This window comes from Oncorhynchus mykiss, chromosome 15, assembly GCF_013265735.2.
Source record: "Oncorhynchus mykiss isolate Arlee chromosome 15, USDA_OmykA_1.1, whole genome shotgun sequence".
NCBI classification, from domain to species: Eukaryota; Metazoa; Chordata; class Actinopteri; order Salmoniformes; family Salmonidae; genus Oncorhynchus; species Oncorhynchus mykiss.
Window position 1 is genome coordinate 44,479,664 of NC_048579.1, and position 23,058 is coordinate 44,502,721.

The following is a 23,058-nucleotide window of genomic DNA, read 5'->3' on the forward strand; positions in this document are numbered from 1 at the left end:
ACTCTGGGTCTTCCTTTAATGTAGTGGTCCTCATGAGAGCCAGTTTCATCATAGTGCTTGATGGTTTTTGCGACTGTACTTGAGGAAAATGTCAAAGTTTTGACATTTTCCGGATTGACTGACCTTCATGTTCTCTTTGCTTATTGGAGCTGTTCTTGCCATAATATGGACTTGGTCTTTTAACAAATAGGGCTATCTTCTGTATACCACCCCTACCTTGTCACAACACAACCGATTGGCTCGAACACATTAAGGAAAGAAATTCCACAAATTAACTTTTAACAAGGCACACCTGTTAATTGAAAGGCATTCCAGGTGACTACCTCATGAAGCTGGTTGAGGGAATGCCAAGAGTGTGCAAAGCTGTCATCATGGCAAAGGGTGGCTACTTGGAAGAATCTCAAATATAAAATATATTTAGAACTGTTTAACACTTTTTTTGTGTGTAATTTCATAGGTTTCTTCACTATTATTCTACAATGTAGAAAGCAGTAAAAATAAAGAAAAACGCTTGAATGAGTAGGTGTGCCAAAACTTTTGACTGGAATCAACTCCATTCAAATATATAAATATTGAACATATGTGATCTATCTGTACCCACAGCCTCCGGAAAAGTAAAGTACCAAACCCCCTTCAAAACATAAAATACAAAAAAATAAAAACACTTAAGTACCCATGAAATTAGAAATTACAAAAATAATATAAAATAAAACCTTGCTGGCCTGTATGGTCACAAACAACTTTATAAATAATATCTTTAACTATTGCGGCATTCGCATTTACAGCTTTAAACATTTCTTCAAGGCTTGGCCTACTCTGTTTTAAAGCTACAGCGGTAACGCTGTATAAAAAGCAAAGAGCTGTTAGAAAAGAGTGGGAGTTGAACTGGTATGTCCAGAGAGAGACACCTCCGATAAGGCATTAGACGAGAAGCGCATCCATGTAAATGCCATTTATCTAGGTCTTCTTTAGTCCATGTAACTTATTTATTTTTCTTTAGTCTATGTAATTTCTTTTTTTGTTTTTAGTCCATGCAACTTATTTATTTTTCTTTAATTCATGTAATTTAGTTATATGTCTTTAGACCATGTCACTTATTTATTCTTAGTCCACAGCCATGTTCTAATATCCATACTAGTTGTAGACCCCTTCGAATGCATGCCCAATACACTGGTTTATTCTAAGTGGTATGCTAGCCTATAGTGTGAACAGCGGGAGTGTAGCTCTTTCTCTGTGGTGCCTCCCTGTGAGGACAGAGTGATTTTACGCCTACTTCCTCTTCTTGAATATCTTGAAGGTGTGTTTCTTGCGCTCGTTGCCCAAGTCGATCTCTTCACCCGTGAAACAGCTGTCCTCTTCCAGGGGGCTCTTCTTTGCCTGCATGTGCGGAATACGGCTGTCCTCCTTCCCCGACCGTGCATCAGGGTCAAAGGAGGCGGGGGATAGGGAGTGTGTGGAGTAAGCAGGGGCGAGGGCGGGACTTCCTCCGCCGCGGAGCTCCCCGAGACTGGAGCTCTTCTCCAGGCCGTATGACATCATCAGGGGGCTGTCAATGGGAGCCCTGCTCCCATTGGAGCTGTGGCCCTGCTGGGTGAGGGGCTTTGGTGGGAGGGTCTTAGATATGGAGGTGCGCTGTGATTGGCTCTGGGACCGGAAGAGGGAGGGGTCTGAGTCAGGCCAGTTCAGATCCCTGAGGGATGGAGAGAAGAGAAAGAGAGAGGGAGAGACAGCGAGAGTAGGTGAGAGAGAGAGGAATAGGGAGGAAGAGAGAGGTTAGGCTTGTAAGATACATAAAAGATTGTCAGCAAAAAACAATCTTATAAAAAAGCAACTATCTAAAGCAAATTGAAATCAGATCTTTACACTAGAATCTAGATCTAAAGATAAGAGAAAGGGGTGAGGGATAGGGTAGGTAAAGAGACATGGTGAGGGAAAGGGGAGGTAAAGGGAGAGGGTAGGTAAAGATATTGGGGTGAGGGATAGGGTAGGTAAAGAGAAAGGGTGAGGGAAAGGGGAGGTAAAGGGAGAGGGGTGAGGGATAGGGTAGGTAAAGAGAAATGGTGAGGGATAGGGTAGGTAAAGAGAAATGGTGAGGGAAAGGGGAGGTAAAGGGAGAGGGTAGGTAAAGAGATTGGGGTGAGGGATAGGGTAGGTAAAGAGAAAGGGGTGAGGGATAGGGTAGGTAAAGAGAAAGGGTGAGGGAAAGGGGAGGTAAAGAGAAATGGTGAGGGAAAGGGGAGGTAAAGGGAGAGGGGTGAGGGATAGGGGAGGTAAAGAGAAAGGGGTGAGGGATATGGTAGGTAAAGAGAAAGGGTGAGGGAAAGGGGAGGTAAAGAGAAAGGAGTGAGGGATAGGGTAGGTGAAGAGAAAGGGTGAGGGATACAGTAGGTAAAAATAAATGGTGAGGGAAAGGAGAGGTAAAGGGAGAGGGGTGAGGGAAAGGGGAGGTAAAGAGATTGGGGTGAGGGATAGGGTAGGTAAAGAGAAAGGGTGAGGGAAAGGGGAGGTAAAGAGAAATGGTGAGGGAAAGGGGAGGTAAAGGGAAAGGGTGATGGATAGGGTAGGTAAAGAGAAATGGTGAGGGAAAGGGGAGGTAAAGGGAGAGGGTAGGTAAAGATATTGGGGTGAGGGATAGGGTAGGTAAAGAGAAAGGGTGAGGGAAAGGGGAGGTAAAGGGAGAGGGGTGAGGGATAGGGTAGGTAAAGAGAAATGGTGAGGGATAGGGTAGGTAAAGAGAAATGGTGAGGGAAAGGGGAGGTAAAGGGAGAGGGTAGGTAAAGAGATTGGGGTGAGGGATAGGGTAGGTAAAGAGAAAGGGGTGAAGGATAGGTAGGTAAAGATAAAGAGGTGAGGGATAGGGTAGGTAAAGAGAAAGGGGTGAGGGATAGGGTAGGTAAAGAGAAATGGTGATGGAAAGGGGAGGTAAAGGGAGAGGGGTGAGGGATACGGTAGGTAAAGAGAAAGGGTGAGGGATAGGGTAGGTAAGGAGATTGGGGTGAGGTATAAGGTAGGTAAAGAGAAATGGTGAGGGATAGGGTAGGTAAAGAAAAATGGTGAGGGAAAGGGGAGGTAAAGGGAGAGGGGTGAGGGATACGGTAGGTAAAGAGAAAGGTTGAGGGATAGGGTAGGTAAAGAAAAATGGTGAGGGAAAGGGGAGGTAAAGGGAGAGGGGTGAGTGATAGGGTAGGTAAAGGGAGAGGGGTGAGGGAGGGGGTAGGTAAAGAGAAAGGGTGAGGGAAAGGGGAGGTAGAGGGGTGAGGGATAGGGTAGGTAAAGAGAAAGGGTGAGGGAAAGGGGGGGTAAAGGGAGAGGGGTGAGGGATAGGGTAGGTAAAGAAAAATGGTGAGGGAAAGGGGAGGTAAAGGGAGACGGGTGAGTGATAGGGTAGGTAAAGGTAGAGGGGTGAGGGAGGGGGTAGGTAAAGGGAGAGGGGTGAGGGATGGGGGAGGTAAAGAGAGGGGGCAAGGTAAGAAATGGAGAGAGGAGAATAAAGAGAAGGGAAGAGGATGGATGGAGGGCTAGAGGATGAACAAATGAAGCGTGAGACTATACTAGTCCCATGTGGCTCAGTTGGTAGAGCATGGGGGACCAGCATGGAAAACAAGTATGAAAATGTATGCACTCACTACTGGATAAGAGTGTCTGCTAAATTACTAACATGTAAAAATATAATGCATATGATCAACTACATATTCAAAATCTCGTAAGAGAGACATATATGAGAAACATGCATGGGTCAAGCTGGGCCAGCTCATCCAAGTCGTGCTGAGTGTGTGTTTGTGTGACTGAATGTGTGTGTTACTATATGCTAGAGCATGTTGCCATGCTGAGAGAGATGGGTACCTAAAGCTGCAGGAGTGAGTGAGTCCGTCCGTCTGTCTGTGTGTGTACCCAAATCTGCAGAATTCAAAGCGTTGGGATCTGGCTGTGTGTGTGTGTACCCAAAGCTGCAGGAGTCTAAGCGTTGGGATCTGGCTGTGAGTGTGTGTGTACCCAAAGCTGCAGGAGTCTAAGCGTTGGGATCTGGCTGTGAGTGTGTGTGTGTACCCAAAGCTGCAGAATTCAAAGCGTTGGGATCTGGCTGTGTGTGTGTGTGTGTGTGTGTGTGTGTGTGTGTGTGTGTGTGTGTGTGTGTGTGTACCCAAAGCTTCAGGAGTCTAAGCGTTGGGATCTGTGTGTGTGTGTGTGTGTGTGTGTGTGTGTGTGTGTGTGTGTGTGTGTGTGTGTGTGTGTGTACCCAAAGCTTCAGGAGTCTAAGCGTTGGGATCTGGCTGTGAGTGTGTGTACCCAAAGCTTCAAGAGTCTAAGCGTTGGGATCTGGCTGTGAGTGTGTGTGTGTACCCAAAGCTGTAGGAGTCTAAGCGTTGGGATCTGGCTGTGAGTGTGTGTACCCAAAGCTTCAAGAGTCTAAGCGTTGGGATCTGGCTGTGTGTGTGTACCCAAAGCTATAGGAGTATAAGCGTTGGGATCTGGCTGTGAGTGTGTGTGTACCCAAAGCTGCAGGAGTCTAAGCGTTGGAATCTGGCTGCGCGCGCGTGTGTGTGTGTGTGTGTGTGTGTGTGTGTACCCAAAGCTGTAGGAGTCTAAGCGTTGGGATCTGGCTGTGTGTGTGTGTGTGTGTGTGTGTGTGTGTGTGTGTGTGTGTGTGTGTGTGTGTGTGTGTGTACACAAAGCTGCCAGAGCGTTGTAGACTGACTGTAGCGCCCCCTGTGGGTGGGAGATCAGACAAAGCCTCGAGAGACTGGAAATGGGAGGAATGGAAGAGCAGAGTGGGAAAACAAGTGCCTTCAGAGGACGGACGGATGGATGGCCGGGGAGGGGTGGACAGCGAGTGGGGAGGGATGGGAGAGGGAGGAAAAGAGAGAAGGCATAGGAAGGAACTCCAGCTGGCCAATGGAGTGGCTGCGAAACTGGTGAGCGTGGGGCTGGGGTGGGCAGGAAGATTATAGACCACATCCCTTGCCCTGAGGACCTCCGGGTGAGCCTCTACCAACCTCTGATAGCCCAGGGCCAGTGAGGGGTCTCCCGGGCGCTGTCGCAGGGGCATCAGGCTGGGAGCTAAAGGAGGAAAGGAACACAAAAACGTTATACACTGTATACTGCAGACACACATGCACACTCATCACAATGACACACAAATACAGTATAATCCTCCACAGAAGGGATGCGATATAAGGGTATGATACTGTACTGATAAAGCCTGTGAGTGTTTAGGCATAATGAAGCTGAGATTGGAGGTGGGATTGTGCAGAGCCAGACTCAAATGCACCGTTGGAAAAATACTAAAGTCCTTAGCACACAGAGTCCCATGTATGTTTGCAGTAAAGTTTGCAGTATTATTTTTGTTAAATACATTTTATTTTTATTTTTGTTTTCACTCCAAATACAGCCATATACATAAGAACAAAAACATACAGACGCACACAAACGACTACATCTCATCTGTCCAGACACGCATGCTCACACCTCCATCCCTACTGCCCCCATTAGTGTTTGCCACTTGGCCTTAAATTGTACCAATGAGTTTTTCTCGGTCACCCATGCTATTTCAATAATAAATCATAACATTTTCCCAACGTGTTAATGATGGCGGATTGTTTGATTTCCATGCTTAAGTATATGTTTTTTTCAAGATGAGCGATGAGAAGAGAATCGTCCAGCCCATTGGGTATCTCACTACACCCCCATGTGTCATGTCTTGAAAAATGCAGACAGACTGAATAAAACTACGTTTATATTGTAATAGTAATACTTCTGACAGCCAACTTTCTAGCTCCACCCATCATTTTTTGGACTTCATAGCATTCCCAGAAAGCAGGGATTATTGAGTCAATATTAGTTTTACACTTAAGACATGACTCTGTCATTGTGCTGTATAATTTGTGAATTTTGTCTCTTGAATAATACATTTTATACATTTGTTTATACTGGATTAAGCGTACCTTTTCGTTACTGGCAATTTCGTTAGTAATGCTCCAACTTTCCCTCCATCTTGTGCCAACAGTTCCTTTTAAGTACTTTTTTAGGGGGTAGATCAACTTTAATATTGCAGTTAAGATTGTAGCTTCCATCAATGTCATTGTCTGCATCATTTTCAACCCCCATATAGTTTTTTTGTAAATACAATATATATATATATATATACTATTTTCCTTTATTATTTTCCCCTAACCCTACCACCCCTCCCCTAATTGGAGTAAACTAATGGCTTCTACTTCAAGCTTATACATACTATATATATTTTACAGACACAGTATTTTACAATAGTCATCTTCTGTTTGTTTTTAATCCCATCCTTCAGCTACCCTCAACCCCCCTCCCATCAATCTTAGAAGACCATCTAGTTGGATTTCTATTTGCCATATATTTTTTAACTGTGCTATTTCATAAAACTTCTGAACCTATATACATTTTACGGACACTTTTAAATCTTGGTTCCAATAGTTTCTAAATTTTTTTTAAAGTTCTTAATATAATGCATCAATGAAAGTCTGTTGTAGAATGAGAGTTTCGGCACAGATAATGTATATACACTGAGTGTCCAAAACATTCGGAACACCTGCTCTGTCCATGACACTGATTGACCAGGTGAATCCAGGTGAAAGCTGATCCCTTATTGATGTCACTTGTTAAATCCCCTTCAATCAGTGAAGATGAAGGGGAGGAGACAGGTTGAAATATGTTTGTTTTTTTAAACCTTGAGACAATTGAGACGTGGATTGTTTGTGTGCCACTCAGAGGGTGAATATTTAAGTGCCTTTGAATGAGGCATGGTAGTAGGTGCCAGGCGCACCGGTTTGAGTATGTCAAAAACTGCAACGCTGCAGCATTCTTCAGGCTCAACAATTTCCTGTGTACATCAGAATGGTCCACCACCCAAAGGACATCCAGCCAACTTGACACAACTGTGGGAAGCATTGGAGTCAACATGGACCAGCATCCCTGTGGAACGCTTTCGACACCTTGTAGAGTCCAAGCGCCGACGAATTGAGACTGTTGGCAAACTCAATATTAGTAAGGTGTTCCTGATGTTTTGTACACTCAGTGTATATAGGAAGTGACAGACATGCTAGAAATCATATTTTATCAGACGTTTTTATGTTCTGAGAAAATAAAGTGTTCTGACTGAAAACTCAATGTGCAAATATCCTGGTGTACCAGCCAGAAGATGTGGAGGGACAGAAAAACTGTAGACCTGCAAGTGGAGGTTAGTCAGCAACAGAGGGAGGACAGGAGAGGAGGATAAATAATAAACACCACTTTCTGAAGGAAGAGTGAAAAAGGAGGAAGTCTTTCAGTTGGATAGAATGTCTGATTTGTAGAGAGATAGAGGGGGAGAGAAGGAGAGAAAAAGAGGGGAGAGAAAGAGAGAGGGCATGTGATGAGTGGTTATAAAGTGTCAAATTCTTGTCGCTTCTCCACAAGAAAAGATCAACCCCCCCATCTCCCCGCCTCACCCCGTCCGGCTCAACCCCACTGCTCCTGAGAGACAGTGGACCATTCCACAGGTAGTGGAGCAGAAGGGGTAGTCTGTCTATGTGGGAGAATCCACAGAGGAAAGAGAAAAGGGGGGTTGGAAGGGTACATTAGTAGTGCTTGGTTAGGATTGGCAAGGAGAGTAAAGGAGGGTGGGCCCAACCAGAATACTTCCATGGGGATTGGCTGTCGGAGATGCCGCTCATTGGCCAGAGGTCACTCACTCGCCGGTCCATCTGCCAGGCCGCGTCTGAGGATAGCCAATCACGGGACAGATGATGAATGTGAGGAAACCAACCAATCAGGACAGAATATGAGGAGATCATCCAAAAGGAGAGTGGTGAGAAGATAGGATACCATTGACCTGGCACAGCTAATCACCATTACAAGTCACTTGTTCAGGAAGAAGTGTTTGATACAATTAACGCTGTGCACATACAGGACAAGACAGGAGGGTGGTTAAAAGGCACTTTAACAGTTTTGCATTTTGCAGTTAAGGTTAGGATTGAGTGAAGGGAAACGGATCCTCAATCTGTACCACAGGGACACCTCATCCCGGAGCCACTAATACCCTATCTAACACAGAGTGATGTGTCGGTGGGCGAAGAAGCGCAAAGTGATGACACGTACACCGCAGCGTCCCTGGGGAGAGGATATCCTCGTCCATGTCGTCTAAATCGTCTGATAGGATTAGGTGCTGCGGGGTCGGTGGGTGCAGGCCCAGGAAGGCGGGGTCTAGGTTGAGGGCAGCAGCCAGGGCGGGCAGACCGGGGTTATTGACCAATGGTAAGCCTGTAAGAGACTCCAACTGCTGCCAGCGGTGAAGTTTCTCCCTCAGAGCAGCCGTCACCTCACCTAGAGCCTGCCTAGAGAGGGGGGGTGACAGACAAGAGGAGAGAGAAAAGACAGAGTAAGGGGGAGAGGGAAAAATGGAAAGAGCCTCAAGGACCTGTGAGGTGTGTAACCCAACAAGGTAAAGTCACTTGGTCCATCTTGCTGAAAAACGTAACGTCAGTTGGCAGAACACAGTCAAGTCAATTGGCTGAAAAAGGTGAAGTCAGTTTGTAAAGTCAGTTGGCTGAACAATGTAAAGTCGGTTGGCTGAAAAAGGTGAAGTCTGTTAGCTGAACAAGGTAAAGGTAATGTCTGTTGGCTATGAAAGGTGAAGTCAGTTTGAAAAGTCAGTTGGCTGGACAAGGTAAAGTCGGTTGGCTGAACAAGGTAAAGTCGGTTGGCTGAACAAGGTAAAGTCGGTTGGCTGAACAAGGTAAAGTCGGTTGGCTGAACAAGGTCAAGTCGGTTGGCTGAACAAGGTAAAGTCGGTTGGCTGAACAAGGTAAAGTCGGTTGGCTGAACAAGGTAAAGTCGGTTGGCTGAACAAGGTAAAGTCGGTTGGCTGAACAAGGTAAAGTCGGTTGGCTGAACAAGGTAAAGTCAGTTGGCTGGACAAGGTAAACTTACTTGGCAGTCAGGATCTTGTGATCAACGTCGTCCAGGGAGGAGCTATGAGCCACATGGAACGTCCCAAACAGGGTGCTCCTCTTCTTCTTGATCTTGTCAGCCTATATCACCATCATCAGCACCATCATAATTCACAAAACCACCATCATCAACTTTCTCACCAGGTTCATGTGTGTGTATGAGTGTGTGTTTCTGTGTAACTAAATGACTATCGCCCCATATCACTCACTTCTGTCATCATGAAGTGCTTTGAGAGGCTAGTTAAGAATCATATAACCTCTACCTTACTTGACACCATAGACCCACTTCAATTTGCTTACCGCCCAAATAGATCCACAAACGATGCAATCGCCATCGCACTGCATACTGCCCAATCCCATCTGGCAGGAGGAATACCTATGTAAGAATGCTGTTAATTGACTATAGCTCAGCATTCAACACCATTGTACCCCCAAAGCTCATAATTATGCTCAGGGCCCTGGGTCCGAACCCCGCCCTGTGCAACTGTGTTCTGGACATCCTGACGGGCCATCAACAAAACAAAGAAGCTGATCGTGGACTTCAGGAAACAGCAGAGGGAGCATGCCCCTATCCAGATCAACAGGACCGCAGCGGAGAAGGCAGAAATTTCCTCGGCGTACATATCACTGACAATCTGAAATGGTCCACCCACACAGACAGTGTGGTGAAGAGGCTGAAGAAATTTGGCTTGGCCCCTAAAACCCCCAATTGTGCATTTTACAGATGCACAATTGAGAGCATCATGTCGGGCTGTATCACTGCCTGGTACAGCATCTGCACCACCCACAAACGCTGGGCTCTCCAGAGGGTGATGCAGTCTGCCCAACGCATCACCGTGGGCAAACTACCTGCCCTCCAGGACACCTACAGCACCCAAAAAGGACATCAACCACCCGAGCCACTGCCTGTTCACCCCGCTATCATCCAAAAGGTGAGGTCAGTACAGGTGCATCAAAACTGAGACTGAGAGACTGAAAAACAGCTTCTACCTCAAGGACATCAGACTGCTAATCAGCCATCACTAGCCGGCTTCCACACAGTTACGCAACCCTCCACCTTAGAGGCTGTTGCCCTATATACATAAACTTGGAATCACTGGCCACTTTAATAATGTAACACTAAATAAAATCAAAAACTTTGTCACATGTGCCGAATACAACAAGTGTAGACTTTACCTTGAAATGCTTACTCACAAGCCCTTAACCAACAGTGCAGTTCAAGAAGAAAAATATATTTACCAAGTATACTAAAATAAAAAATAAAAATAAAAGTAACACAATAAGAATAACAATAATGTGGCTATCTACATATATATATATATATATATATATATATATATATCCGCTCCGCTTGACGTGTGGTAGCAGAGAAAACAGTCTAATTTGGGTGACTGGAGTCTCTGACAATTTTATGGGCTTTCCTCTGACACTGCCTATTATATAGGTCCTGAATGGCAGGGAGCTTGGCCCCAGTGATGCACTGGGCCGTTTGCACTACCCTCTGTAGCGGCTTACGGTCAGATGCCGAGCAGTTGCCATACCTGGCGGTGATGCAACCGGTCAGGATGCTCTTGATTGTGCAGCTATAGAACCTTTTGAGGATCTGGGGACCGATGCCAAATCTTTTCAGTCTCCTGAGTGGGAAAAAGTTCTGTTGCGCCATCTTCACAACTGTCTTGGTGTGTTTGGACCATGATAGTTCGTTGGTGATGTGGACACCAAGGAACTTGAAACTCTTGACCCACTCCACTACAGCCCTGTCGATGTTAATGTGAGCCTGTTCGGCCCGCCTTTTCCTGTAGGCCATGATCAGCTCCTTTGTCTTGCTCACATTGATGGCGAGATTGTTGTCCTGACACCACACTGCCAGTTCTCTGACCTCCTCCCTATAGGCCGTCTCATCGTTGTCGGTGATCAGGCCTACCACTGTGGTGTCATCAGCAAACTTAATGATGGAGTTGGAGTTGTGTTTGGCCACGCCTTCGTGGTTGAACAGGGAATACAGGAGGGGACTAAGCACATACCCCTGAGGGGCCCCAGTGTTAAGGATCAAGCGTGGCAGACGTGTTGTTGCCTACTCTTATCACCTGGGGGCGACCCGTCAGGAAGTCCATGATCCAGTTACAGAGGGGGGTGTTTAGTCCCAGAGTCCTTAGCTTAGTGATGCGATTCGTGGGCATTATGGTGTTGAACGCTGAGCTGTAGTCAATTAACAGCATTCTCACATAGGTGTTTATTTTGTCCAGGTGAGAAAGGGGAGTGTGGAGTGTGATTGAGATTGAGTCATCTGTGAATCTGTTGGGGCGGTATGTGAATTGGAGTGGGTCTAGGGTGTCCAGGAGGATGCTGTTGATGTGTGCCATGACCAGCCTTTCAAAACACTTCATGGCTACCAACGTGAGTGCCATGGGCGGTAATCATTTAGGCAGGTAACCTTCGCTTCCTTGGGTACAGGAACTATGGTGGTCTGCTTGAAACATGTAGGTATTACAGACTCGGTCAGGGAGAGGATGAAAATGTCAGTGAAGACACTTGACGGTTGGTCCGCGCATGCTTTGAGTACACGTCCTGGTAATCCGTCTGGCCCAGCGGCTTTGTGAATGTTGACCTGTTTAAAGGTCTTGTTCACATCGGCTACCGAGAGTGTTATCACATAGTCATCCAGAACAGCTGGTGCTCTCGTGCATGCATCAGTGTTGCTTACCTTGAAGCGAGCATAAAATGCATTTAGCTCGTCTGGTATGCTCACGTCACTGGGCAGCTCACGTCTCGGTTTCCCTTTGTAGTTCGTAATAGTTTTCAAGCCCTGCCACATCCAACGGGTGTCAGAGCCGGTGTAGTAGGATTCAATCTTAATCCTGTGTTGACGCTTTGTTGGTTTGAAGGTTCGTCTGAGGGCATAGCGGGATTTCTATGAGCGCCCTTATTAGGGTCCTGCTGCTTGAAAGTGGCAGCTCTAGCCTTTAGCTTGGTGCTGACGTTGCTTGTAATCCATGGATTCTGCTTGGGATATGTACGTACGGTCACTAGGGGGGACGACATTGATGCACTTATTGATGAAGCCGATGACTAAGGTGGTGTACTCCTCAATGCCACTGGATGAATCCTGGAACATATTCCAGTGTGTGCTAGCAAAACAGTCCTGTAGTGTAGCATCCGCATCATCTGACCACTTCTGTATTAAGCGAGTCACTGGTACTTCCTGCTTTAGTTTCTGTTTGTAAGCAGGAATCAGGAGGATAGAATTATGGTCAGATTTTCCAAATGGAGGACGGGGGAGAGCTTTGTATGCATCTCTTTGTGTGGAGTAAAGGTGGTTTAGGATTTTTTCTTCCCTGGTTGCACATGTGACATGCTGGTAAAAATTTGGTAAAACTGATTTAAGTTCACCGGCCACTAGGAGCGCCACTTCTGGGTGAGCATTTTCTTCTTTGCTTATGGCCTTATAGAGTTGGTTGAGAGCGGTCTTAGTGCCAGCTTCGTTTTGTGGTGGTAAATAGATGGCTACGAATGATATAGATGAGAACTCTCTTGGTAGATAGTGTGGTCTACAGCTTATTAAAAGGTACTCTACCTCAGGCGAGCAATACCTCGAGACTTCTTTAATATTAGACATCGCGCACCAGCTGTTATTGACAACCCCCCACCCCCCTCGTCTTACCAGAGGTAGCGTCTCTGTTCTGCCGGTGCATGGAAAATCCCGCTAGCTCTATATTGTCTGTATCTTCGTTCAGCCACGTCTCGGTGAAACATAAGATGTTACAGTTTTTAATGTCAAGTTGGTAGGATAATCTTAATCTCAGGTCCTCCATTTTATTTTTAAATGATTGCACATTAGCGAGAAGAATGGAAGGCAGTGGGAGTTTACTCGCTCGCCTCCGGATTTTCAGAAGGACTCCCGATCTGTGGCCCATTTTCCAGTGTCTTTTCTTCACACAAAAGGCGTGGATCTGGGCCTGTTCTAGTGAAAGCAGGATATCCTTCTCGTCAGACTCGTTAAACGAAAAAGTTTCTTCCAGTCCGCGGTGAGTAATCACTTTTCTGATGTCCAGAAGTTATTTTCGGTGGTAAGAGATGGTAGCATCAACATTATGTACTAGTCACTTTAATAATGTTTACATACTACTTTACTCACCTCATATGTATATACTGCATTCTATTCTACTGTATTTTAGTCAATGCCACACCGACATTGCTCAATCTAATTTTTATATATTTCTTAATTCCATTCTTTTACTTTTAGATTTGTGTGTATTGTTGGGCAAGCATTTCACTACACCCGCAATAACATCTGCAAAATACAGTGTCAAGAAAAAGTATGTCAACCCTTTGGAAATACCTGGATTTCTGCATAAATTGGTCATAAAATTAGGTCACAACAATAGACAAACACAGTTTTAAACACAAACAATTATATATTTTCATGTCTTTATTGAACACACCGTGTAAACATTCACAGTGCAGGGTGGGGCAAGTGGATTTAATAACTGGTTGACCCTCAATTGGCAGGAATAACCTCAAACAAATGTTTTCTGTAGTTGTGGATCAGACCTGCACAACAGTCAGGAGGAATTTTGGACCATCCCTCTTTACAAAACTGTTTCAGTTCAGCAATATTCTTGGGGTGTCTGGTGTGAACTGCTCTCTTGAGGTCATGCCACAGCATCTCAATCGGGTTGACGTCAGGACTCTGACTGGGCCACTCCAGAAGGTGTACTTTCTTCTATTGAAGCCATTCTATTGTTGATTTACTTCTGTGTTTTGGGTTGTTGGCCTGCTGCATCACCCACCTTCTGTTGAGCTTCAATTGGCGGACAGATAGCCTATATTCTCCAGCAAAATGTCTTGATAAACTTGGGAATTAATTTTTCTGTTGATGATAGCAAGCTGTCCAGGCCCTGAGGCAGCAAAGCAGCCCCAAACCATGATGCTCCCTCCACAATACTTTACAGCTGTGATGAGGTTTTGATGTTGGTGTGCTGAGCCTTTTTTTCTCCACACATAGTGTTGTGTGTTCCTTCCAAACAACTCATGTGTAGTTTCATCTGTCCACAGAATATTTTGCCAGTAGTGCTGGAACATCCAGGTGCACTTTTGCAAACTTCAGCAATATTTTTTTGGACAGTAGTGGCTTCTTCTGTGGTGTCCTCCCATGAACATCATTCTTGTTTAGTGTTTTACGTATCGTAGAGTAGTCAACAGAGATGTTAGCACCAACATCTCCAATCTCATCTCATTGATTGGACTCCAGGTTAGCTGACTCCTGACTCCAATTAGCTTTTGGAGAAGTCATTAGCCTAGGGGATCACAGTTTTTCCAACCTACACTGTGAATGTTTAAATTGTATTCAATAGACAAGAAAAATACAATAATGTGTGTGTTATTAGTTTAAGGTCACTGTGTTTGTCTATTGTTGTGACTTAGATGAAGATCAGATACAATTGTATGACCAATTTATGCAGAAATCCAAGTAATTGCAAAGGGTTCATATACTTTTTCTTGCCACTATATGTGTATGTGACCAAAATGTTTTGATATGATTTGATTTCTGTATGTATGTGTGTGTCTCACCCCTTCTTTGGCCTGAAGTAGTTGTTTCTCAGCGCTCTGTTTCTTGATGTTGTAGTACTGGACCTCTATCTCATGGGTCAGCTGCAGCCAGGTCTTAAGGGCATCAGGGGGAGACCAGCAGGCCCGAGACTCCAGCTCCCGCTCTGCCTTCTTCAGGGCCATACGGACCTGGATACACACATACACACACAAGTATATACACAGGTATACGCACACACAGACGTATGCACACGTGCATGCACACATAAACAAACAGATGGACACACACAGGTATACACACACATACACACCCATGCACGCTCACAGACATACACACATGAATGTATGTTATGTGTGTGTATGAGTGTATGTGTGTGTGTAGGTGTGTGTAGAGGTGTGTATGCAGGTCAGTGGAGGCTGCTCAGAGGAGGAAGGGGAGGACCATCGTCAGTGACTTTTAGAAAAATGTAAATTGTAAAACATTTAAAAAGATATATCCTTTTTAGATAAAACTATACTAAGTATATTCACGGCACCAAATAATTGATTAAAATAGATTGTTTTGCAATGAAGGTCTACAGTAATCCCAACAGCACTTTGTAGGGTAGCACCATGGTGTAGCTGGAGGAGAGCTAGATTCCGTCCTACTCTGGGTACATTGACTTCAATACAAAACCTAGGAGGCTCATGGTTCTCACCTCCTTCCATAGACTTACACAGTAATTATGACAACTTCCAGAGGACGTCATCCAACCTATCAGAGCTCTTGCAGCATGAACTGACATGTTGTCCACCCAATCAATGGATCAGAGAATTAATCTAGTACTGAAAGCATAAGCTAAAGATAGCTAGCACTGCAGTGGATAACATGTGGTGAATAGTTCACTCAAAGAGTGAGAAATGCAATAGTTGAAAAGTTTTGAACAAATTAACTTCTTCAAAAATGAAGGATAAGCGAGAGAGAGTATACATTTTTTCCATCTACTTAGCTAGCAAATGCAGCTTGCCAGTTTACCCTACTCAAACATGCTATGTTAGCTAGCTGGCTATCAAACACAACACTGGAACTTTTCCAAGTCAAGGTAAGCTTTTGGTTTTACTAATTTATTGCCACCGGGGCCCGCCGGTGTAACTGCTAAACTGTTAATTGACTATACACTGTAAAGTTACTGCATGATTGTAGTGGGTTTACTAACACGCTACTTCTATTAGCTATATTGACTATGACGTTACTTACGTTACGTAGCTAATATGGTGACAACGATGTAGGCTGTGTGTAGGTGTTTTCGCCTGGTCACATACAGCTGATGTGTTGTGCATTGAAATCCACAAATGAAGGGAAAAGGTGAGAGGAGGAGATCACATAGATGTGAGAAGGAATACAACGTGGCTGCTATGAAAGTGAACTGTGCTTACGCATGATCAGGGGTGTATTCATTCCACAGATTCTGTTGAAAAACATTTCTTAAACGGAAGCAAACGGAACAAAACTGGGATAGACATACCTGCATTTCTCCAATAGAAACTCTTGTTTGCAACTGTTGTACTAACGAATACACCCTAGATCAGCTAGATGCAGGCAAGAGTGTGCAAGACAGTATTGAATGTGTCAATATCTGTCCAAGTGTCACTGTTTTTATTTATTTTTTATTTTTTTGCATACCAAATTTAAAAAATAATAATAATAGTTTTTTAGCCTGATCTTCAACATTTTTAAATTTAATTGAGAGAAATATTATCTCTATTGTTCTCTAAAAATGTTTTAATGTTGATTGTATGAATCTCAAAATTGATAGTTTTACATTTACTTATGCAACATTTTATTAGGTTGTTAGATGTTTAAATGATCAGTTTACCTATCCTTATTCAGCCAAAATAACATGTGTTTCAGTGTCAATCGTAGAGATAAATAGGACTCTAGATGTAAATAACTAATTTTGGTATAGACATTGTCATTGAGGGCTTTCACTATTTAAAAGTAGTCATCTGAGTGGGAATTCCTATGGGTTGGGAGTGATCAGTCAATGATTGGAGAGCATTGTCTTCTTCAAATTGGTTGCATATGGTTTGTAAACTTGCAAATTTGAAGACCACTTTTCAAGCAGCCTTGGCTTTCAAGCTGTAAAGTCCATGGAGAATAAGAACACCTCCTCCCAGCTGATAGGAAACTTTGTCACCACCGATAAATCCACTATTATTGAACATTTCAATAAGCATTTTTCTACAGCTGGCCATGCTTTCCAACTGGCTACCCCTTACCCCGGTCAACTGCACTGTACCCCCCACAGCAACTCGCCCAAGCATTCCCCATTTCTCCTTCTCCCAAATCCAGTCATCTGATGTTCTGAAAGAGCTGCAAAATCTGGTCCCCTACAAATCAGCCGGGCTAGACAATCTGGACCCTTTCTTTCTAAAATGATCTGCCGGAATTGTTGCAACCCCTATTACTAGCCTGTTCAACCTCTCTTTCGTGTTGTCTGGTTGGTGGTTGAAGATATCCCTCTAGTGGTGTGGGGGCTGTGCTTTGGCAAAGTGGGTGGGGTTATATCCTTCCTGTTTGGCCCTGTCCGTGGGTGTCCTCAGATGGAGCCACAGTGTCTCCTGACCCCTCCTGTCTCAGCCTCCAGTATTTATGCTGCAGTAGTTTATGTGTCGGGGGGCTAGGGTCAGTTTGTTTTATCTGGAGTACTTCTCCTGTCCTATTTGGTGTCCTGTGTGAATTTAAGTGTGCTCACTCTAATTCTCTATTTCTCTCTTTCTTTCTCTCTCTCGAAGGACCTGAGCCCTAGGACCATGCCTCAGGACTACCTGACATGATGACTCCTTGCTGTCCCCAGTCCACCTGGCCGTGCTGCTGCTCCAGTTTCAACTGTTCTGCCTTATTATTATTTGACCATGCTGGTCATTTATGAACATTTGAACATCTTGGCCATGTTCCGTGATAATCTCCGACCGGCACAGCCAGAAGAGGACTGGCCACCCCACATAGCCTGGTTCCTCTCTAGGTTTAGGTTTCTAAAGGTTTCTTCCTAGGTTTTGGCCTTTCTAGGGAGTTTTTGCTAGCCACCGTGCTTCTACACCTGCATTGCTTGCTGGTTGGGGTTTTAGGCTGGGTTTCTGTACAGCACTTTGAGATATCAGCTGATGTACGAAGGGCTATATAAATACATTTGATTTGATTTGTCTGAGATCCGCAAAAATTGGAAATCAGCTGCGGTCATCCCCCTCTTCAAAGCGGGGGACACTCTAGACACAAACTGCTACAGACCTATATCTATCCTACCCTGCCTTTCTAAGGTCTTCGAAAGCCAAGTCAACAAACAGATTACCGACCATTTCAAATCCCACTGCACCTTCTCCGCTATGCAATCTGGTTTCAGAGCTGGTCATGGGTGCACCTCAGCCACGCTCAAGGTCCTAAACGATATCTTAACCGCCATCGATAAGAAACAATACTGTGCAGCCGTATTAATTGACGTGGCCAAGGCTTTCGACTCTGTCAATCACCACATCCTCATCGGCAGACTCGATAGCTTTGGTTTCTCAAGTGATTGCCTCGCCTGGGTCACCAACTACTTCTCTCATAGAGTTCAGTATGTCAAATCGGAGGGCCTGTTGTCCGGGCCTCTGGCAGTCTCTATGGGAGTGTCACAGGGTTCAATTCTTGGGCCGCCTCTCTTCTCTGTATACATCAATGTTGTCGCTCTTGCTGCTGGTGAGACGATACCATTCTGTATACTTCTGGCCCTTCTTTGGACACTGTGTTAACAACCCTCCAGACAAGCTTCAATGCCATACAACTCTCCTTCCGTGGCCTCCAACTGCTCTTAAATACAAGTAAAACTAAATGCATGCTCTTCAACCGATCGCTGCCTTCACCTGCCCTCCTGTCCAGCATCACTACTCTGGACGGTTCTGACTTAGAATACGTGGACAACTACAAATACCTAAGTGTCTGGTTAGACTGTAAACTCTCCTTCCAGACTCACATCAAACATCTCCAATCCAAAGTTAAATCTAGAATTGGCTTCCTATTTCGCAAAACAAAGCATCCTTCCCCTACTGTATATATTAATTTATTTATTTATTTTTCTCCTTTGCACCCCATTATTTTTATTTCTACTTTGCACATTTTTCCAATGCAAATCTACCATTCCAGTGTTTTACTTGCTATATTGTATTTACTTCGGCACATGGCCTTTTTTTTGCCTTTACCTCCCTTATCTCACATCGTATATAGACTTATTTTTTCACTGTACTATTGACTGTATGTTTGTTTTACTCCATGTGTAACTCTGTGTTGTTGTATGTGTCGAACTACTTTGCTTTATCTTGGCCAGGTCGCAATTGTAAATGAGAACTTGACCTCAACTTGCCCACCTGATTAAATAAAGGTGAAATAAAAATAAATAAAAAATAAAAATTGGCCACCCAGAAACCCCCATCATATATGACTTGATTCAGGAAACTAGGCATATGTCGCGGGTCACTACTTCACAGGAGAGCCATTTGAACATAAAAATAAGTTTATCAAAATGTATTTTTTGCAGGAAATACCTACTGGAACATGTGAACTTTCGTGTGCCTTAATAACAGACTTGTATGCCATCTGTAAATACAAATAAATAAATATAATTACGAGCTAAGTTGGTTTAACCACAGAAAAAGCCAGCAACCTTCCCGCTAGCCATTGTTGGCTGAGAGAATGGGTGGGCTGGACATGACAAAAGATGAGTTTGGATTGGTCTGCCATATAGCACGCTTGTGTCTATTTGAGCTGGTCAGTTTGATAGCTAAGGAGATGGAGAAAACACCTGTCCCCAGATTACATCTTCAAACTAAGGGCAACCATGGCATCTGTGACAGGGAGAAGCGTCCATCCATTATGTAACGTTATGGGTAAGATAGTCTAGCTAGCTGCATTTTCAGATATTACACGTTTCCAATTTTGACAGAAAGACATTTTAATTTCAAGTTAATGTGTACTGTTAGCTAGCTAGCTAATGATAGCTGGCTGGCTCACAAGCTAATGTTATGTATATGATCTTATTATTCGTATCTGAGAGCCATTTGATTTGCTAGTTATAGCGTAATGTAAGCTAGCTAATATTGAACCTGTTTGGTTATCTACCTGCAGATACATGAGTTGGGATTATGATTAATTGTTTACCTCGGGTGTGTTCGTAATGTCCTTCTGGCTATCTCCTCCAATTTCAGAGCACTCTTGTCTGAATGTGCCAGAGCGCAGAATAACTGATGAATTTACGAACGCTCAACACCAGTTGAATATGGCAAAAAAAGTGTAATTAAACTGTCGCCAGCAGCACAGTTACAGTCACCAACGCTCTGGATAACATGAAAACAGCCTAACCAGCTCTGCTAGGGGGAGTAAAATGGGGTGTTCTCTCATTTGTGTCTGGAAGTAGCTGGTAAGACAGTTAGCTTGGGTGCTTGATGGCCTTTGTGAGGTCAGAACGCTCAAATCAAAACTTCTCGGCCAGAGTGTCCAGTGTGTGCTCTGAATGCTCAGAGAGCGAAGGGCTCTGAATTTACTAAAGGACAATCTGAAAACGCTCTGAATTTACCAACGCCCTGAGCTCACTATGAGTGCACTCCAGATTGAATTCACAAACACACCCCATAGCTAGCTAGCTACATGCCTTAACAAAATACTCCATTATGCAAGTAACCATTTCAATAGAATGTCACTGCGACAACTGGTGATAGACGTAGCTGGTACTTAGGCACTCTCGTCTGAGTGTGCCAGAGCGCAAAATAACGGACGAATTTACAAACGCTCAACACCCGTTGAATATGGCTGGTGTCAGTAAACGTTGGCAAAAAAAACATAAATTGTTGCCAGCAGCACAGTTGCAGTCACTAACGCTCTGGATAACATGAAAACAGCCTAACCATATCTGCTAGGGCGAGTAAAATGGTCAGTGAGCTGTTCTCTCATTTGTGTCTGGAAGTAGCTAGCAAGCTAGCCGACATTAGCCAGTTAGCTTGGGTGCTTGACTGTTGTTGTTAGGACAGAATGCTCAGATCAAACCTTAATGAGATGGGTGGGGCTAAAGCTTAAGAGGGTGTGAACGATGCTGAATGGGTGTAGACAAAGGGCTCTCCAGTAGGTACCAAAGCATTCAAAGAACATTTTCTCAAAAATTAGGTTACAAGTTTATTAACTTTCAAAGCAGAATTACTTTCCCATTGTTCCTTAAATGTAGTTTATGATATACCATTTTGTAGCTCTGTGTCTCTGCTTTTATCCAATGTAAAAAAAACAATTTCACATTTGCTACAAAAGATCGAATCAAGGCGGTCGGTAAAAATGTGTATAAAAACATGTCTTCTCATCAGGTGAATAATAAAGGCAAGTAGAAGTAATCAACATTTTAAAATTAATAGATTTGGTGGAACGCTTCAAGAAAGTACTGAGAAAAGCGTCTGAATACTTATGTAAATGTGATATGAGTTTTTTATTTTTAATATACTTGCAAACATTTCTAATAACCTGTTTTTGCTTTGTCGTTATGGGGTATTGTGTGTATATTGTGTATTAAAAAAAACGATTTAATCAATTTTAGAAAAAGTCTAATGTAACAAAATGTGGAAAAAGTCACAGGGTCTGAATACTTTCCAAATGCACTGTATACAGGCATATTTATTTGTGTGTGTGTGTGTGTGTAAGCATTGTTTATGCAGTTTGTGTGTGTGTGTGTTAATGTGTGTATGCTGTGTATGTACAGTATACAGGTGTATGTGTATAAACAGGTGTGTGTATGTACAGGTGTACTGTATGTTTGTATGCAGTGTGTGTACCTGATCCAGCTCTTCCTCAGCGTATTTCTGCCTGCTCCACTCGTTCTCTGTTCCCTCCCGTAGCTTACCGAGTCTCTGGGCCTCTTGCTTGGCTTCGTTGATCTCGTCCCTCAGACGTTGCTCCAACGTTACCTTCTCAACCTCCACACTACGATGCTCCTCCTGGGCAATCTGCAACCTACAGAGAGAAGGAGAGATGGGGGAGAGCGAGAGAGCGAGAGATGAGAAAGAGAGGGCAAAAGAAGATAGTGGCAGGTGTCATGATGTTGCCCTCTTTGAGTACAGCGAGCACCATCCCCCGCTCTCTGCTTCTACAACCAGACTACTGTGGTCAGAGGTCGTAAATTCCTGAGAAGACCTCATGGACACACAGTTATAGAGTAGTTTTTCATGGAGACAAAGGAAATCCTTCCACCTCACAGAACTTGAGGTACGAACAAATTTCATGTTCCAGAGAAAGTGTAAAAGATCGGCGAAGAATCCAGCTACGAACTGGTCCGTTTGGCACAACTTGGGAAGCTCAAGAGAGACGGTGTGGCCACATTACCATAACGCTGTTTATATAATAGCCTCAGATATGAGGTTTACATCTAATTGTTGTATAAGATAAATGAGTGAGTATGATACTGTTTGTATAATTCTGTAATATGATTGTGGACTGTTTAATGAAGAAAAATACAATTCCCTTTTGATTTGAACTAAATCAGAGGACCGCCCCTGAGCCCAGTTAGGGTCAGACATCCTGTGAAAAGCCCTCTTCTGCCATTCCGAATAAAACCCAACTTTGAGAAATTATCAGCAGACCAAGCTTACCTCAATTACGAGAGGGCTAAAGGTGTAGAACATTGCTGAATCTTTTTAACCATACCATGTGGTTAAACTCTTAGACTATTGATACCGACAGAATGAGAACAAGTCTTTGATATTGATTACTAACTAGTCTGCATCTAGGAATTCGGCATCATTGAACGCGAAGAACGACAACCGCCGAAACATCCATTCTATAACAAATGTCACTTTGAACTATCCCCTCTAACCAAGACAGGAGAGAGACGGACAATTCTTCAAAAGAAAGACTTTTCACCAGCGATCAAGACGACACACTGAGCGTAAATATATATGTTGATTGCAATTGTTCCCGAATGAGTGAGTGTTTATGTGTAAAGGATTAGCATTTTAATTGTTATAATTACCTCTGTAGTGACTTCTTGTTCAAACCCCCACTCCCCTTTTGTCAAACAAGCCGCCATGCCGGGTCAGTCCACATTCTATTATTTCATGTAACCATATTTACTGTTTGTTTATGCATTTCTGTGAATTACTTAGTTAGTAATAAATAAATGATTTAAGACAATTGATGTAAGGATGACTCATAGTGAAAACTGGGTTTGTGCAGATAACCAACAATTTACGACGTTTGGAATGAGACTAACGTGAGGTAAAGTAAATAATTCATTAACCATTGATTCATTGATCAGATATGAAAATATCTGAAAGGTTATATTGGGAAATTATAACTTTGTAATCTGAATACTTTCCTTGGTGCCCCAACTTCCTAGTTAATTACAGTTACATGATTATTCAGTTTAAACGAGTAACTAATTACAGAGAATCGTTGATAAAAACAAAGCCTTCAGTTTAATGATAGTAAAGACACGACACAGGAGATGAAGGGAAGACAGAGAAAAAGTGAAAGAGTGAAATAGAGAGAGGATTAATAATATCCTCT

The 23,058-nt window shown here is 43.7% G+C and overlaps 1 protein-coding gene across 6 annotated transcripts in view; it reads right to left on the reverse strand.

Annotated features, from left to right (window-relative positions):
- Positions 1–449: 449 nt before the first annotated feature.
- The window catches only part of LOC110490120 (stromal interaction molecule 1), a 106,102-nt gene continuing 83,493 nt past the window's right edge, over positions 450–23,058 (reverse strand). For 4 of the 6 annotated variants that reach the window (XM_021563300.2, XM_036944417.1, XM_021563301.2 and 1 more), the window contains 7 exons: positions 21,330–21,507; positions 14,529–14,696; positions 8,938–9,038; positions 8,107–8,342; positions 7,640–7,726; positions 4,995–5,058; positions 450–1,690 (listed from right to left, as the gene is read on the reverse strand). In XM_021563300.2, the coding sequence (XP_021418975.2) occupies positions 1,270–1,690; positions 4,995–5,058; positions 7,640–7,726; positions 8,107–8,342; positions 8,938–9,038; positions 14,529–14,696; positions 21,330–21,507 (1,255 nt within the window). In that variant the 3' untranslated portion in view covers positions 450–1,269. The remainder of the gene's footprint in view (positions 1,691–4,994; positions 5,059–7,639; positions 7,727–8,106; positions 8,343–8,937; positions 9,039–14,528; positions 14,697–21,329; positions 21,508–23,058) is intronic. The other 2 variants (XM_036944419.1, XM_036944420.1) reach the window with 2 other exon arrangements.